Source organism: Pseudopodoces humilis, chromosome 1 (genome assembly GCF_049639895.1).
Source record: "Pseudopodoces humilis isolate 2021_Gansu_Grassland_sample_001 chromosome 1, ASM4963989v1, whole genome shotgun sequence".
NCBI lineage: Eukaryota > Metazoa > Chordata > Aves > Passeriformes > Paridae > Pseudopodoces > Pseudopodoces humilis.
Window position 1 is genome coordinate 92,003,701 of NC_142200.1, and position 19,640 is coordinate 92,023,340.

General features: G+C 36.0%; 1 protein-coding gene across 4 annotated transcripts in view; it reads left to right on the forward strand.

Moving 5' to 3' along the window:
• CDKAL1 (CDKAL1 threonylcarbamoyladenosine tRNA methylthiotransferase) overlaps positions 1-19,640 on the forward strand; it is a 377,880-nt gene that overhangs the window by 243,000 nt on the left and 115,240 nt on the right. For all 4 annotated transcript variants that reach the window (XM_088053806.1, XM_005525251.3, XM_014254558.2 and 1 more), the window contains one exon: positions 4,776-4,921. In XM_088053806.1, the coding sequence (XP_087909932.1) occupies positions 4,776-4,921 (146 nt within the window). The remainder of the gene's footprint in view (positions 1-4,775; positions 4,922-19,640) is intronic.

Consider the following 19,640-nt stretch of genomic DNA (forward strand, 5'->3'; position numbering starts at 1 on the left):
CACTGCAGTGGAGGAATTTATAAAATGGGCCACAGCCACTTGATTTTCATCCAGACTGTGCTGGTGGTGGCACCGCTCGGCTTCTGAAAGACAGCAGTCAGCAGACACCCCTCGTGACATATCCCAAACTAATATCTGCCACAAAGGGATGGAGTTTTGAGGGAGTGCCATTTTGTCATGTTTCCATTTGGATGAGGGTTTCTTTGGGCTTACTGCTGGCAGAGGACAAAATCCTTTTGCTAGCAAGCAAGCTATTCACATTATCGTGACTCAAACACGAGACAGAAGTCAAATACTTGGATTTTTGCCTGCTTTAGGTAAGGGGAAAGAATTGCTGTCTGAACAGCTTGCTGGTACTGACATAAAGATGCACAGATATTGATGTTTACTGTCTCTGCAATTTTCTATGGTTGCACATGGTGTCATTGCAAACAGGAGGTGTGATTTTCTGGTTAGGTGGTTAAATTTGTGTGTTGTAATTGCTAGGATAAAATACACTGACTGGATAGAAATCTTTCTGGTAATGTGCCTTGTGTTCTAATGTACTCCAGCTGCCAAGGACTGGAAAAAAATATTTCATATGTGATCAGTATCCTAAAGGATGTTTCACATACATTGTTGTTTTCTAAATGTACATGATGCCTCTTTTTGTAAAGTCAAGTTAAAACAAATTGTGCTACTTTTTGACCTTTTAGTTCCTACATGAAATTTCATTTTTGTGTAGTGCATCCCTTCATTCATAGACACATTATCAGATTCCAGGGAATAGTGAGAGAAGGCAATCAGCCATTTCAGTTGTGATGAAAAACAGAAAATTTCTTTTGCAGTGATATAGTTTCAATACGTTGTTCATTTATTGCTTCCAGATGGAAATAAAATTCTAGATTTTTTTTTCTTCTAACTGAAATATGTAATTATACCTAGTAATGCAAAGCATTTTAGAAAAAAAAAAAAATTATAAAAACAACAGGAAACAGATGTTAAACTTAGAATGTTGAGACACTGTGAAGAGCAAATATGCATTAGTCCATGATGTCCTTCAAATACTCTTTGGGATATTAACTAATAGTTTTATTTAGTGATGAAATCTGGTATTCTATGTGCAATCTGTAGTATGGGAAAGTCTGTCAGCATTGACTAAGTATGACTGTTCAGTGCAGAGCAGTTGTAATTTATTCAAACCTATGTAGTAAAGAACTTCAGTGTTATTTTAGTGGTAGCGAGGATAAAAGATAAGACTGTAACAGTCTTGCCTCATAGCTACAGGTTAGAATGTGATATTTCTATCTGCACAGTGCAAAGTTTGAAAGATTGGTTTGTCCAGCTTTCTGATGCAACCAGGCGAAACTTTTGTTTGATTCATTCTTCTATTTCCTTCTGAATGGCTCACTTAGAGTTTCTGGTTATAAAAGGTAAATTTAAGACCACCAGCAGTACTTAAAAGTGAATGACAGTGAAACGGTGGGTCATCAGGTATTTCTGACTTGCATTTGGTTTGTGTTAATAATTTGTGTTCTGCTAAATTCACAAAGTTAATCTTACAAGCCTCAAGTACCTGCTGGGAAATCAGTTTATCAGTAAGACCTTTGATTTGAAACACATGCAGTGCATTTTGTGTGGCTTTAGATACAGAAAACAAGCAAAGCAAGGCATTCACAGTATAAAGAGCTGTTTGCAACCTCCTCGTCTCTAGGAGGAGCTTTGACTGTCCAGAACATCCCTGAGACCCGTGACCACTGCAGCTAGGCTGTGTTAATGTTCCCAGATCGACCATATGTGTGTCTTGTATGTGAATTTCTGATACACAAGACAAATTATTTACTCTCTAAAGGATGCCAGTTCTTTTGATATGGAGTATCTTTCTAAACCAAAATGATGCAGTGGAATTGTCAATAATGTTTTTGAGCTTACAGCTGAAGCTGTTACTGGATGCAGGGACCTGTAGTGATAGTTGAAAAGTTCAGTTAATTAATGCCAGGAATTTTGTGTCCCATTAGTACAGAACCCAGGGTAATTACTTTAAATGACAACAGTTTTGTTCCTAATCTTGAAAGTTATCGACAACAGTGATTGCAGAGAACATGTTTTATTTCTTTTACATGGGATAACTGGAAGAAGCAGTTCTGATTAGTCTTGTTTAACAGTGGCTGTTGGACACCACTGGTTTAGCTCCTCTTACAGGAAGTGCAGTCAAAAGCTCCCTCTTGGCCACATCCCCCTGAAAGAGATCAACTGTGAGACCAGCAGGATTCTGCATGTTACTGTCAGATCAGCAGCTAGTGCCTTTGGGGTTGTGTGCTTTGGTTTTCTTGAATCCTCTGGGCAGGAAAACGCTTTTGAGATTTTAGAACTTGGATTTCATTCTTCACAGCAAAATTTTTATTTTTTTTAGGTGAACATGAGAAATTAGAGCAACATTTTCATGTAACTAGAGAATTTCCACATTTGAAACTTTAAAAATCAAAACTTTGTGGTAAAACAAGGCAAGATTCTTTAAAATGTAGTATTTCTGTCACAAACAAGCAGATGCAGTGAATCTGTTTGGGTTTTTTGTTCTATCACATGATTGTCAACCTTGCAAAAGCTGGAACAAATAACACTTTTGTATCTAGAAATTCTAATAAATGAATTTTTAGTTCCAAAAAGAATTCACAAACTGATCCCATACTGAAGATTCTGTTATTCAGAGATGCAAAATTTTAAAGGAGTGGCAAAGAATTTTTTTTTTCTATGCCATAGGGTGAGTTATTTTAAAGAACTTGGCAGATTTAGAAACATATTATGAAACATGACTTTCATTGGTTCCTTATATCATAAATCTGTTTTCTAAGACTGAATTAAGTACTTGGAACCAAGAGATAAGCAGAATAATAGGCTTGTGGTCCATAGCTTAAGTTTCAGCTCATATTTCCCAAATTTTAGAAATATATTTGATTACTGATAAACAGAAAAATCACAGATGGCTATGAGATGCTTCATACAAATTACATTTACAAGATTTTCTGAAGCTTAAAAGAAAGGTTTCCCAATTTTAGATGCTTGTTCTGTGCAATTTAGTTTTTGAAAATATATTCTAGCTGAAGATCTACAGTTTTTAAGGACGCAGATAAGTATAGTTCCGTTTGAATTGGATACAAAATTTGTGTGGATGCATGGTGGCCTCTTCTTCACTCTTTTTTTCATGAAACCAGCTACCTCCAGCTTCCACTGAGAGCCAGGTTCTCTGCACACAGCCTTTCTGTGTATCAAACTGTGTGCAATTCTGTGTATCAAATTGAGTTTACATACCTGAGATGGAGTAGCTGTTGCCTTGAATAATGTACCCACTTTTCTTAAACATTTATGCAATAGGATCTTAGAAACTTTCAAAACTGCTTCCAGAAGTGATTTGATAGAGTTCAGGTTTTGTACACATATTTTTGTCAGATGAAAAGTGAGTACTGAGAGACCATTTTTTTTCTTTTTGTTCTAAAATTCAGTGCTTTTAAAAGCTGAGTTCTTGCAAGTGAAAAGGCACGAGGATGTCTGCCTTCTCTTTGAACAATCTAGGCCAGCCTTGTAGAAATAAATACAGAGTGAAAATCTAGATGCATGACTAATATTGCTGATTAATGGTCTGGAAAAAAAATTGTAATTAGTTGCATCTTAAAAACCAAATATGGCAGTAGTATGTGCTGTCAGACAGAATATCTGTGCCATCAAACAGGAGAAATGGACTGAGTGAGCCTGACTGGAGAAAGCAGAATGCAGTGGCAGAAGAGCAGTGCTCAGTCCCAGGCCATTTCCTGTATGCCCACAGCACAGGGAGAAAGGGAAAGCCATATGGGAACACCTAGCTGTTCATGGAATATGGTTCTTTATCCAAGTTCACTTACTTGTTGCAGGACAAAGATTAACAAGCAGTATGGTACCATATTGCACACAGTCTCAATGCTGGTTGGTTTAAACTTTTAAAAATACTTAAACTTTGTTGCTTGACTGTTTTTATTATTAAATAATACAAATGAGAGAAATCAGACCACCCTATTCTATTCTTTGTCTCACATTCTATCTCCTTGCCAAGCCTCTGTTGGGGGTTTGGTTTGGCTTCATTAGGAGGTTTGGTTTTCCATTTTGCTATTAACCTTTACTTTTTTCTTTTTTTTCCTGATGACTTGCATTTGTACAAAATGTGTAACACCCTGTGTCTCTCGCCATCACTCCAGTTCTGAGCTGTCCCCTGATTAATTCTATTCATTTTATAGCCAAGCACTTTTAATTTCTGTCCTTTTCACTGAAGTAACACAGATAACATTTCAGACCAGTATTGGAGCAGGTTTGCAAGTGATGAGGTGTACCTTAATTAGCAACTGGCCAACTGTAGGGATGATCCAGTTACAGACATTCTCATTTTGGTATCTGCGAAGTTACTTCACTCCAGCAAGAAAGCAACTAACCCTTGCCACCCTTTGAAAACAGTCACTGTCTGAAATCACCAATTTTCACAATACTTTGCCTCTAAAATTCTATTTTGATTGCGTAATCAATAATAGGAAATGTGATCCCTGTCTCAAAGGAAATTTGATTTCATCACTTCTTATTTTCTCTTAAAACAAAATTGCTTTCAGATATTTTCACCTGTCCCAAATGTTTCAAACTGGGCTGTGGCAATTCAGGATTGTTTGGGTTTTAGAGGTATTAGTACTGATACTTACTGCATATTTTAATTGAAATGAGTTTTCTGTATTATTTTCGTAATGCTTTAAAGTTGTTTTTTTTCTTTTAATAACTCTTAGGAAATGGCCAAGATTCTCAATCATCCAAGAGTATATGCTTTTCTGCACATACCAGTCCAGTCAGCCTCTGACAGTGTGCTCATGGACATGAAAAGAGAATACTGTGTGGCAGACTTCAAACAAGTAGTGGATTTCCTTAAAGAAAAGTAAGTCTACTAATAATTGAGAAAATGACAATGTTGGGTTTGTTGCAGTGTCAAAAACATGTGGCTAAAAGCACAATTATTTGCAACTTCATAATTAAGGTATGAAAAAAACGAGGTTCTTTAAGCTTTCAAAGTCTTTTGAGTTTTCTGTAAGCCCCTTGATGTGGTTGGTCCCGATGCTCGAGTTTTTATAAGCATCTTAAATCTCTGCATGGCATGCATTTAATTTGTCAATATATTCCTAATCTTTTTCAAATAATGCATTCTTAAATTATTTTTTATACATAAACTACTATATATAGATTGCTTGAAGTTGGAGTTACTGAAGTTGTCTTTAATTTGGCTTTTGAGCATTGCGCACTTCGTGTACTAGTGATGATACAGCTCCAAGAAATGTAAATGGCTTGATTTTGTGTTTGTTTGTTCTAATAAGTATTTTATATCCTGTATCTTATGTAAATTTACATCAATATAATACTCCAATCTTGCTTAGGGGACTGATGAGTTCTAGATTAATTTCAAAATTATTTCCCTTAACAACACAGCTAATTGTGAGAAATGAAAGAATGTTTCATTAATGTATTTCCTTATGCTGACGCCAAGATGAAAGTTACATCTACCTGCTAAGCTTTTGTAACTACAAGTAATAATTTTGTGTCCAAGGAAGTATTTTCTTGGCTTTTAAAAAGTTAATGGTGACATATTTTGTTGGATGTTTCTGCACTGATTATCCAAAAAATATGTGTCTGGAGAATAATTTCTTGCCAACCTTGTTTGACTGTTTTCTGTCTTTCTGCTTCCCTTTTTTGTGTACTGTTCAATGACTTAAGGGCAGTTGCGTTGTACTTTTTGACTCTTACCTTGCATTAAAATATTGGTACATCAAACCAATCAAATTTTCATAGTCATTTTCATAACCAGTTTTTTATGATAATTAAAAAATTCAGAAGTCTAGCTCTGTAAAATGTATCATCTAATAGCTGCGTGGGAATTATACTATGTGTGAAAGAAAGCCAACTGTGACACAATAGAATCTGTTTTGCAAACTGAATGTGTAATTTATAGGACATTCCTATGCATCTAGGACAACTGATGGAAATGGGGATGCTTGTCTTCATACAGGTTGATTTGCATTAATTTTCCACCACAAACAATGCCCATGAATTCTTGGCACTAAATTTCATGTGACTATGGATCAGTGTTAGTTTTTAATTAACAGATGTATTGTATTCCCACATATCTTAAGTGGAACTGTGTCAGTTTGTCTTAGTTGACTTGAAGTTGATTCATTATTCTCTTCAGTAGTTTTAGCATTGGCAGCTCTTATCATAACAGCAGCTGGATTTTCGATAACCCAGTATAGCTGGCACATGTTGGGGCATATGGGGATTTATTAAATCATTCAGCTCTTGAACACAGAAAAGAGTAAATTACTTATATACCCAAATTTAAAACAGCTGGTCACTGAGCATACAATAATGCATTTCATACATTTTTTTCCAGGGCTTTTTTGTAGTGAACTTAACAAGGAAAAAAAATTATTTGATGTCTTGATTTTAAAGAATAATAAACTTTCTTTATCCTGCTTATTAAGAAAATACCAAATTATCTAGTAGTTCCTGTTAGAAAATAGTCTCCAGATACTAAGATGGAATAATCTTTGTACCATATGGCAGCAGGATAAAGAAGCTATGCAAGGCAGAGAAAATGTTTAGGGTATTTGAACATGTGCTCATCTGTAAAATGCAAGGCTTTTTCTTTGCACTTAAGAGCATAGAGTCTTAATTTGTAGACTTTACTCTTGTGACAACAGCCAGCTATTACATTCCCATGTAGATATTCCCAGAAAGATCTCAGCACAAAATTTGCCAGAACTTAACATGGCTGCAGACAACTCCAGAGCCTAGAGCCAGAATAGCTAAAATTAAATATGTGTTTAAACTACTTTAGTAGCCAAAAGGGATTATTTCTATCTCCCATTTATCAAAAAGGCAAAATAAACCAAAAGTAGAACCCCCTATATCTCCTTTCTCTATTGCTGGGGCCATAAAGTCATCTGGCAGCTTCCTACACAAAATGTACAAGGACTTATCAGTAGATTCCAAATGTCACTTTTGTCTCTAGAATGTGACATCTGCTCTGATAATAACTTCACTGAAAATTTTATTAAAGCAATAATTATATAGGCTGACCTGCTGAAGAGGTAAAGCCACACATCAAGGAATAATTATGGTTATCACTTAAGTGCTCTATAACTTGCATTCAAACATCCAACACATAAAATTAAGTTCAGCAAGTAAAAATCAAAGGAAAAGGAAAAGAAACAGCCATGCCATAATTTTTGTTTTGGAACCTCAAAGATATACCAAGTGATTTCTGAATCTTGTTGTCAATCAGGCCATTTAAAGACTCCAGGGCTTTTTTCTCCAAGAAGAAAAAAAATGTTTTTCCTTCCTCTGGAGAGCCATGAGTGACTGCAGAGCTATCTTCTTCAGAGTAGGGATTTATTTATATCCTGCTGAGCATAGAGTACCTTATAGAGAAGTTAGAGTTCTCCAAGAGTACTCCAGACAGAGTGCTCTCTATATTAAAACTCACTTTTTTGAAAGAATGGAGCATTCTTGACGCACTGTATCTGTGAAGTTAGAAATGTCACATTTTTCCTCTTTTTGGAAGGCATGAGCAATAGAAATGAACTTTAAAAATTAGTATTGATGTTCTAGTGCTGGTTTTTGATATGCAACTCTTTGTATTTCAGAGCCACTCTCCCCAGACAGGTGACAACATTTTTGGTTTATTGTGAAGATCAATAGCACAATGCATAGAATATAAAGCAAGAAAGGCAAATCCGTTAGACTGTGAAAAACTTAAATACAGAAGGTTTCTTTTATACTTTTTTTTTTTTTAGGAATTCCTTTTATCATATTTTGCACTTCTTTTTGCACTGAGATTTCAGGAAGATCGACTATTCAGGAAAATATTATTTATGAGCAGCTGATACGTCAATCTACGTATATCTGGAGATTTAAAAAGTAGATATAGAGATATAATTATATTTCCTGAAAATTTATTTGTAAACTATCCCAGAAAGCAACAGCATAAAGTAAGGATGTATTGATTAATGTTGAGGGTGTATACAGTCTGTAAGGACTAAGTAAGGACTAGTGCCCTGGTCTGTGGGTTCTGGGGATTACTGCAGTAGTCTGCAGGCATTATTCACAAGACTGACTCCTGCATGAGATGTTAGTTTCAATGTGTTTGCAACTAAATATAGGACTTCTAGAAATTGCTGCTAAGCAAATTTAATCCAGAGACCAATTTAGTCTTATATCAGAAAGTCTTCTTTTTGGTGTCATTATATCAAAGTGTGAGTAGTTTTTCAAGTGATCTCAACTTTCAAGATGCAGTACAGATTATATTTCTGAAAGGTGATGTTTGTAGTTGCAAAAAGAGCAAGACAGCTTTAATTATCTTCAAGTTCAGAAACTTAATCCCCTGAAATTTACTTTTGATGATAAAAGCAAACAATTGGAATGTATTTTAGTTAAAGAAACCTGAGATCTGAATGTCATATTCTGTAATTGCTTGAATAATCAGTAACATGAATATATACCCATTAAAAAGTCCTTAGACTGGTAATGTGTTTTCCAAATGTCATTTGCTTTTGTTGCCCAGACTATATTCTCTCACCTTTTTGGTTGGTGAAGTGATTCCAATGTTCATCAAAGTTTATATTTATGTCTCCTATTACTTCTGTTTTGTAAGAGACTTGTATACTCAAAATTTAGACAAATAGAAAAGTAGGGAAATTTAGAGCTAGACTGAAACACTACACCTTTCTGTTTTGGAGAACAGCATAATGCTGAGGAAAAGCTGGGTTTGCCTCCCAGTTTGTTTTTGTTTGTGTTCTGAGATAGGAACACAACATTAATTGTGGGTGGCTGCTGCTGTTCATTTGAGACTCTCTCCTAATTCAGACTGGAAACATTGAAGCTTTCCAATATCATCAGAAAGCCAGCAAACTTCGTCTGCCAGCAGAGAACTCTGTCAGGCAGAAACTTCTGGGGTTTCTTTCACTGGTTCTCCATTTTCCATTAAAATCAGACCTTCTTGAAAGCCTCTCTGAGACTTCACTACTTTTAGTTGTAATCAAGCCTTGATTTTTCAGTATATGTAGATACATAATTACATGCAGTTGGAAAAAGGCAGTAAAGGACCCAAAGCAGTAAATGTGTGCAATGGAAAATAAATCACAAACTTGGAAGGAAATTATTCACTCAAGTGCAAACTGAAGACCTAATTGCCCAGCAGTTACAGACAACTGCCTGATGTCCCAGGAAACTAGAGATACTGTCCAAATTGAGAGAAGGTGTTACACAATCCTTTTGGGACAGCTGGCTTCAGCAAGGCTCTCTGCTTCCCTGTTGCTTTACCAGGTGTTAAGCTGACAAATGGTAGCTTCAGCAGCTCCCTAGGCCACTCTTAATTCTGGTTTTAAGGGTCTGGGGCAAGCTGTCTTGTCTTGTATTTCATTTGTTCTGACTTTGTCTCTTGTTGCAGTGGCAGCCAGGCTGCATCTGCTTGGGCCCTAGGCTGCTTCAGGGTGGAATAGCATGGCTGGGAGCAAAGTGGACCTTGGCCTTGTCTTCTCCTAGTCACAGTGTTTTTTACAGCAACAGTTCACTTGCACAGTCCACTTTCTCAACAGGATTTTGTCCTGTATTTTTCAGTATGGCTGCTCTTGCCTTTCTGAACAATTTCACAAGCTGTAATGTTTTTCCTAGGTTCCAGTCTTCTGTTGTGACTTTGTTTTTATTGTGGCATCATAACACGTACCATGAGAATTTGTGTGAACAATCAGCTGGTTGTCATGGTCTCTGTCTGCATTTGTTGTGTGACTGTCTTGCCATTCACAAGTCTTTGGCTTAAAAATTGTCTCTATTTTATAGTACCCACTTTTGACTGAAACAATGAACAGGGAAGAGACATCTTCCCAAGAGTTTGTTTCCAAATACTTTTATTTGGGTGATCAAAGAAATTCCAAACACTTTAAATAACTTGTAACTGTAAGTAATTTTGCTCTGAAAGATGTCCATAAAGCAAGCTCCCAAATATTGCTAAGTTCTCACTGGGAGATAAAGAGCTAAATGAATCATCATCAAATTTGCAGCTGTTTCAGACAACCTGCAGTTTTAAAGCTATCTCAAAACCTTGTGGCAGTAGTATTGTCTTCATCACATTATCATGACATTTCCTGAAAGCAGAATTGGAAGGCAATGAAAAGAGTAATTTTAAAATAACCATTTACTATTTTTATATACCTTTTTCTACTCACTTTCAAAATGCAGGTAATTATGAAGTAGACTATATCAACTCCCTCGCTTTTTTACAATATGAATGTGTTTCATTTTCTCAAAATGCACTTCTGTTTCTCAGAGAGAGACATTGTTGGGCTCATTTTGCAGACGTGCAAATCGTGTCCCTAACAAACCTTGACAAGTCTTTCAGATTTGGGCTTTTTTTAATGGGTTTTAGCACATCTGTTCTGTCAGTCTGACTACTGCAAATGTAAATGTCATCTGTTTAAAATCCTTATGACGTTCTCTGCTAAGAAATTGCTGAGTGTATTTGGTACTTATCTGTAATTTTATACCTCAGTCTCTAGACTCTTCTCTCTACTCTGTCTTTTGTCTGCTCTTGGAGTCTGAACTAATCACTTTACCAAACATGTCTCCTTTTTTTTCCTTACGTTTTAAATTAATTGAGTGCCTTTAAAAGGTATTGAATTAGCACCAAAAACTAGAACGTGGGTGTTTTTCATCATGTAGCACAAAGGTACATTCATGTTTGTGATTAGACTTGACCCTAGTGCTTCATGGTGCAGCTTTTGATGGACAAGCTCTTTATTATCACAGGATTAGTTGTCTTTAGTTGTCTTGAAATTGAAATTTGGACTTTGCTGAGTTTATAACCGTTCCTGCCCTGCATTTGATTCGCAAGGTCTTGGAAAGAGGTGTAAGTAGGTGAGAGGTTTCAAAGGTGCTGAGCACTTGCAGATCGATTAAGTTCATTAGGATATTTTGAACATCAGCATTCATCAACCTACTGTGTTTTTCTTTAGAACTGACTGTGGAGAGAAAAGCATTAGGTATTTCAGGATAGGTTGGTTTTTTCACTCCAACATGACTTCAGCCAAGCTAAATGTTGTTTTGGGAGGGCAGTCTCTCCATTTTGGCCTGTACAGCACTTTGCCCTTTTCTCAGCTAAAGTTACTGTACCTTTACTTTTTAGGAAGGAGATACACTTTTCCTAGAGAGGGAGTGGAAGGCCAGAAGGGAGTATCTGCACCTTCTTAATCTTTGTCTTCATCGTTCTACAGATTTTAATTCAGGTTTCAGTTAATGGAGAGACCTCCTTACTGCCATGGGTCATGGGATTAGATCTTTTGCCACTTTATAAATTACTAGTCACAGTTTTCTCTCCATAGTCTCTCATGCCAAATGCATCAAGAATATTGGAGTTTTCTGGGCTGTTGGCTCTCAGTTACCCTGTTGTTTGTGCATCTTGTCAGTTCATGTGTGAGGATGTACACATACAAATATGTAAGTCCCAAGCTAATCATGTGATGTGATGTTAACATAAAATAATTCCAAATTTACGGACTACTTTGAAGATTAGTTGACACTAAATGTAACTTCAACCTGTTTATTTTGGGAGAAGATACTGTATAGGAGACTATGATTTCAAAATTTCTATGCTCTGTAATTTTTCATATGAAGTCTCCTTGGATTCTGGAGCAATTTGCATTTGCATACTAACCTGTTTAAGCAGGATGTGCATGCTTGTGGGTACTCTAATTTTACAGCATTTTCTTCTAAATAATACACATGCTTTTAAGGAGGTAAGAGAATCACTATGAAGAGGGTTAGTGTGGTTCTTGGGTTACTATTCGACTGCCATAGTAAGAAGTGGAGGGTGAAGCCTGGGAGGTAAAGTGGCCAGGTTGGGCACAGCTTGCTGAGTGCAGGCTTAGCAGGCACACGGGGCATGTGCAGTTCAAATACTTTAAGGTCACAACATTGTGATGCTCTGCTTTGGCCAAAATTTGGAGGAATCATTTTTTGAATGTTTGCTGGAAAGAGAAGATACATTCCCTTATTAAATGTGAAAGCAATTTCATCTGATTATTATACTTGGCTTACGAGCTGGCTTACTCTTTTTACTAAATACATGTAGTGAAGTTGCGTAGAGTGATGCTCTCTGCATGCAGTTATGATTAGGCTCTCCTTTTTCTGGGCAGCCTCATCTGCAGTTTTCTTCTGTAAAATCCTAATGTGGGAGTATTGTTAGATGATAGAGTGGAAATTAGTAATGTACATCCAATTCTGTTTCTTAAGAGTAGCAAGATGTTATCTTTTTTTCCTTTTTTCTTTTCCCCCTGAAGGCATGTGAATGTATTCTTTGGAAGTAATGATATAAAATCTGTAGTAAGGATATAAGGAAGGAATTCTGTAGTAAAAATAAGTCTTAAAGCATTTAATATTTATGAGTTTAAATTCTTGTTTGTACTTACTGGGATACTATATTTCCCTAGTGTTTTAAAGCAAAATAACTAAAATCACTTTTTTTTTTCCCCTGAATACTTATTTTCATTGTGTTTCACTCTCTTGAGACACAAAACTTAGAACCTGGTGAGGGGAGTCTAATTTGTTTTTAAAACAATAACTTTAACTCATATCAATTTGCTTCATAGCAGATTGACTTGGCATGTAATTCTTAGTTTTAATTTGCTTCTGAGCTTTTAAGCATATCCAAACATGTATTGAGATGTATAAGTATTTGTGATAGCAAATTAGTACAGCTATAAATACAAGATAGATGTACATCTTATAGTGCTCAGATGTGCATCAGAAAATTCTGCTGATGGTATTAAATTTTCATATTTGAGACATTTAAGAAAAGTATTTGTTCATTTCAGTGCATATTTTTTTTCAGATTTTTGCCATTATACTGTGTAATAAATTAATTTTGTAAGCCATGTTATTCTGATCACATAGGACAATGTGGCACAAAGGTGGTAGCTGGCCAGCTGGTAAGTGCTGATTGAATATACATTTGTTTAACTTTCAGGGAAAATAAGTTGAAAAGAATGAAGAAATAAGAGAGGCACTATTTCTATAGCTGATCGATACCTTTAATGGTTATTTTTTTAAATGCAAACTGCTTAAATGAAGAAAACTAGGAAATAGAAATATGCAGAGCATTTTAAACCTCTTTAAAAGTGTAGCTGTCCAATAAAAACACAGTTGCATTCTAAAGGCAACTTTAGAAGTACTGCTTTTTAGTACTGCTACCCAGAGGTTTTGTCTGTACATCCATTTGGGGCCAGTGATACAGATTATTTCAGCTAAGCTCGATTTTATGTTCACGTGCTTCTTATGTTGCTCTGTATATTGTATTCAGGAGTTGATGATTCACCTCTTTTTAATAAGAATGAAATTTATAGTGGCAAACTTAGATGGCAAAATAATCACAGACCTGAAGTCTTAAAAGGTTTGTGCATAAAAGTAGTGACTATAATAGATAAAAGTTTATTTTCCACAGCTGAACCACTTATCTCATGCAGTTATAATTATTTTTGTCTATTTTGCTTCTCATCATTATGTAGAACTGTCATTTGTTTAATAGGAGTAATTGACAAAGTACAGCTGTTGAATTGCTTCATAACAGGAGGACAATATTGCAAATATGGTTATATGTGAAGGCATAAGAAGCAATGTAAATTCTTCTCAATCCACCTACTGGAAAATTGTAATTCAGATTGTAATTCAGATCCAGATAGTTCAAGGTGGAAAATGTTAGTACATTTCCCACAGGATAATAGAACGCTAGACTGGCTGGCTGATTGTAAGCCATTTTGTCTTGAATCTGGAGAAAATATTTATTGGCAAAACCCAGAGGCCATAGAAATGAATTTTCTTATGGTTTGCTGTGTTGGATGCCTCCCTGGTTGGCCTCTGGAGGAGCCGTGGCCCTGAGCAGGAGAGGCAGCTCTGAGATCAGAGCACAGTTCTGTACAGACTTGCAGTCAGCTCTGGGGGAATACCTTTTGGACAGTACAAACCCCAACAGATTTGAATCAGTCTTCTACAAAAAGCTTTGTATTACAGGAAAATACTGATCTCCTTGAGCTATTTATCTCCCTTGAAGGATTTTTGTTGAAACAAACTTCAATATAAGCCTCCAACTTACTACAGAAGTGATACACACATCTGAAAAATGGGTTGTGTGGTCAGTCATCGAGCTGCTGCTGAATTTCTGTGTCTGCATGTGTCTATGTCCTACAGTTATTTTTCAGCTACTATTGCTTGGTGAAGGAAAATCTACTGTCAGACTCTGCAGAATAAAGGGAGACAGACACTGTAGGGTTCAGGTTTGAACAATAGTCTGGCATGATTTTTCCACTGCAGTGAGATGACCGCTCCCACTGTGCTGATTTAAGGTTTTGGGAGTACCTGACTCCCATTCTCAATGCTAGAAATGACTAAGGCAGCCAGGTGGATTCCCAACTGTGACTAGGGAAGTATTTTTTTTCCATCTAGCATACTCCATCCCTGCAGCCTCCCTCAACTACCTCAACCTTGCCACACAAACCCAACCTTGCCACCTTTCTGTGGGAAAAAGGGATCTCTAATGCCAGTTATCATAACTTAGTGAACAGAATAGTTAGTGATTTGTCAGAGTATTTCAGATTGATGCACAAAAAAAATGTCCTAGTTGTCTGGGTTTTGTCTTAAAAAATGTTAAAATTTTATATAAAAGATCAGATATGATTTTGTTAAGATTTGCATTCCTGCTTTGTTTATGTCTTAAATATCATATGGAGTTAATGGCAGTAAGTCATAACATGCTTCTCTGCTGCTGGTTACCTTAGATCATTTAGTTATATTTTCTAAAGAATGCAAATGTGAGGTATTTCAAGAGTTTTCATCATTACAAGAATAGCAGAAGCTGAAGTCTGTCTCTTAACGTATGTTTTCACAAAATACAGCTTTTACTTGACAGCATTTAAGTGAAGTACAGTAATTATGACATTAAGTGATGAGATAATATTTCTGTGTTTTCATTAATAATGCAAATAAACATATTTTTTTCTTAAGGCAAATGTTCAAATAATTCTTAAGAACAAAAAATTGTTGTGATGATTGAACTAAATGTGCATTCAAACAGTGGTTATGTTTATACAATGTCAGTGTCTGGGGATTTTTAGTTATCTTTTTGTAATGCAGTATCTCTATGGGATATGCTCCCATCCCCTGCATAAAGTTTGCACTCTATGATTAATTAAAGAAAAGATTATTTTTATTTTTAAATTAATTGTTCCTTCCATTAGACTTCTGGAGCATCCAGAAGTTAACCTTGAGCATTCTCCTTTCACTTTTTAACTCTGTCACAAAAACTTGTTTCACATTCAGGTTAAATCCTCTTCTAATACTCTTGATGAATTCTTGGTATTAGTTTGTCCTTTCATTTTAAACTTCAATCCTGAGGTTTATCCTCTGGTTTGCTGGGGTTTTTTTCCCCCTTGAAGCAAGAATGTATTTAATGACTTGGTATAAATGTGGCTTCTCCTATTTGCCTAAATGTGTTGTTTGTTTTTCGTCTGTTTTTTTTTTAAATTTTCTGATGGACTTCCTTCATAAAATAAAATGATTTTATGAGGGAAAAACCACAGTGCATCTAAATACCTTACCTTTCTGATAATTGAGCCCTGAGCCAGAAACTCTCAATGGCATCTTCCAAGTATTTACTTCCTAAATTCAGTTTGTTGTTTTGTCAGGAAAATCACTCACAATGCAAGTTCTACTTGTAGCACTTGTGGGTACTACTCCAGTAGCACCTACATGGCCTCCACAGAAAGCCAGATTTGAAGGCTTGGTGGGGCACAACCAAGTGTGGCTCTCCTTATGTAACTTTCTGCCAAGTTCTGAAACCTGAAGCAGGCCCAAAGAAATGCTTCTGCTGTGGGAAATGGGGCCTTTGCAAGTTTGATAGATGCTCGTAGCCCAGGGTTATACTGAGATGCATTTGTTGCATCTTGTGGGCTGCCACTGTTAATGCAAAGTTAGCTTTATCACCCAAACAAATTTGTTCTGGGGTTATTAGCTGTGATTCTGGAGCACAGGATTTTAAAACCTTACATCTTTCTATTTACTCTTGCACATATACAATGGATTTTAGGCCTTTCTTTATCTTTTGGGAGTTCAGTACCATCCTTGTCTGTGAAGGTAGCATGTGTTTTAGCTGGAAGGAAAAAAGGGATTTGAGCTCTCATCACTGATTCTCCTTTTGTTCCTGTTTTCCATAAGGGGAAGCTAGCCCATGCAGTATTTCTGAAGTCCTTTTCCAAGGTGACATCCAACATTCAGTTATTTTAGCAAAGTCAATGTGTCTTGCTTTTCTCCTTAAATCTCCTGCTTTTCTTTACAGATACTTATTTTGTATCCTGCCTGCATTTTACCTTATGTATGTTAGGGAAGAGTCCTGAAGAGCAATCCCTGAAGATCTTTCATCTGATGATGAAGAGTTCAGGCAGGTTAGCAGGTACCTCAGGCTCTCACAGCAGATGAATGCTACAAAGTCATGAATAGGGTTCATCTGCTGCTTCTTTAATAGCTCCTTCAGTTAAACCTCACACAACTGCTCTCTGCGTCATACCTTTGTATTTTTTGTACGTGAAGTGGACATTTGAAACCACTTACATGTTTGCTAAGTGCTACCCTGCCTAGCAAAAAGCTGCATTTGTCATAGCTCTCCTTCAGCCTTAGTTCATTTAGAGACACAATGTGCCTTTCTTCAGATTTTCCATACTCTTGGATTATTTGCAATGACTGCAGGAGTCCATATGAAGAATAGAGATTATTTACTTTCCCCTAACAGGTTTCACTTTGAGGTATACTATCTACACATTTAGCCCTTCCATGGAGCTATGTTCCTTGGTTAGCTCTAAGCAGTGGACTCTGAGGAGATTGGGGCCACTTCTGTGCTACATGAAATACTGGCTGAAAGATGTGGGCCTGAAGAATGTTTATTTGGATACTGCTGACATAAAACACATAAATCATAGTTCATTGCTTGCATACACTACCATGTGATTACATGTAGGTAACTCATCTTCTCTGAAATGGTCTATGGGTGGATAATTGGTCTTTGCCTTCTTAGAATATTTCTTCTCTGGTATTTTTTTGTTAATGATAAGCCAGATGCCAAAGAAATTTTTTTATCGTTACTGTTTCCAAGATTGAGTTTTTCCCTAAAGTGAGAAATACTGACATTTAAATTTAAACTATTAGGCTGAAAAGTAGAGTATCTTCTAGGAAAAAAAAAATACAAATGTCCTAAAAAGTAGGAACTGTTAAATATAATAAATATTTTCAATTTTTTTTTTTCTCATAAGGTAAAACCATATAAAAACCTTTAGTGAAATGCTTAACTGCTATGTCTTCTACTCAGCTGATAAGAAAACCCAGCCTTCTGAAATTCCTGGAACTTTAGTGCTGGCACTGAAACTGAAGGAAAGGAGGTGTTGCGAATTATAAAGACTTGCAGTAGATCACAGAGGATGAAATATTTTTCATTAATGGACTGAAAGGTTAAATCAGTAAATAATTTCTGAAGTTATTCCATGTTTTTCTACCTACTTCAAACGTGTCTGAAATTCCCACTCACATGGAATAAGCATTTTTGGAGTGCTGTTACAAAGGTGGTAGTTTTGCATCAGTTCCTCAATATTCTCTCCATAATGAATGAGTTTAAATTGTTTGAGATACAGCCTGTTCTGTCCTTAATGATCCTAATTTGCCACTTCCTTTGGACTTTTTATACCATGACTTCTGTTTTTCTCAAGGCTGAAAAGCCAGTGTCTGTGCTAGGCCTATATACATATATATATTAGATATTGGATTTCAGCTTGGGAACTTAGCTTTTGAACCAGCCTTGTGGATCTTGCTGCCTAAGTATTCTTTGTATTTTGTGCTGGTATTGTAGAGCCAAAAGGGTGCTGTTGTGCCTGGCAGGCATTTGACAGGTTTTCCAGGTTCTTTAACTGATTCCCAAAGGCTATTGTGGAACATTATGTGATTTGATAAAATTGATTTCAGTGATATGGTCTGAATGCACACACTGCCTTTTCCACTGAATTGATTAGATTCCATTTTTGTATTCTACTCCCTCTGTATTACACGTTGGGTATTTTATTAAATTATTCATTACATTTAAGTAGGCTTTAACAGAAGGAGTTCATGGTAACTATTAAATTCGAACTTGAGTGCAGCTTTCAAAATTGAGTAGTTTTAACCACCTTATTCTATTTTTTGAGACATTTTCCAGTTTTCTGTTTATTTGATTTAATTCAGCAGCATTTAATTAGCCTGCTCCAGAAATTTGTCAGCATTTGGGGAGGTCTTTTCCCCTGCAAATTGTAATATGATTCTCTGATTAGAATGTTGGGAACCTCAGGAAAAGCTTGGTTTTTTGTTTGTTTTTTTTTCCATCTCTATCAGTCTCACTATAAGGATACTCTGTCTTTGTTTCTGTACTCATCTCTTCAGTGACAAAAGTTTTCCATTTTTTTCCTTTATCAGAACTATTAGATTTAATATTCCTGTCTGAGGACCTGAGGACATCACTGATGTCCTTTCATAATGATGCTTTTGAAGGTTTTCAGTTCTCTTCCATCTCCTTCTTAAGTATTGCTTTTTTGACTTTTACCAACTCTTTGGGGACTTCCTGAAGTTTATAATTTTTTTTGATACAAGACTGCTGCTAGTTTTTGAGCAGTTGGCTTGCTCCATCCTGATTCTTATTTTGTTTTCTATAGTAACTGTTCTGTCTAATTTACTAATTGTGGGATCCTCAGAGACTCTGTTTGGTTTATGGGACCTCATGTACCAGGCCTTTCTGTCTTACCATGTCAAGATAGAAGAAAATCTGTTTCCCTTAATCTTCAGATATTACTTGTGTGCTTTAAATCAGTTTGCTAAACCCAGTTGGTACTGATCCTGTCTCTTACCTAATGACATATATTCATATGTGAGAAAGAAGTTACTCTCTGTTACATCTTTACTCATCTTCTACAGCTATTAAATTTACCTGAAACCTTATTCCCTAAGTACAATTTTCATACATTACCTATCCAGTGTTAATGGTTCAATGATGCCAGAGCTTTAGTTGCTATAATTGGAATGCTGTCATATCTTTGAATTCTTCATAAAACATACTTTTAATTTTGTCTTTGATGATTCTTCAGTGATAACAGCATGTTTTAGATTTTGTGCTAATTCTCTTTTAACTTTCAGTCACTGGCAGGTCAGATCAGGTAGCTGCTCACAACATCAAGTTGCCTTAATTGTTTCTCCACAGGACGAGTTTGTTAACTTTGAAAGCTTCATTTTCTGGCTATTTTAGTTCTTTACTATGTAGAAACACATTTACATGGTGTGTGCTCCTCAGCATAACAGAGGACATCTGACACATGCAAGCCCAAAATATTTAAGGTGACCACCTTCCAGCCTTTTGTTTGAATCATTGGGGTTTCATTATCTTTTCTAAACTTTGGATTCTAAACTCTGGATTTTATTTGGACTTCAGTATCAGCTTTGCTAGTATTATTTACAAATACTACTTCTCATATTGACATGAATTACTCCTTTTATGTTTG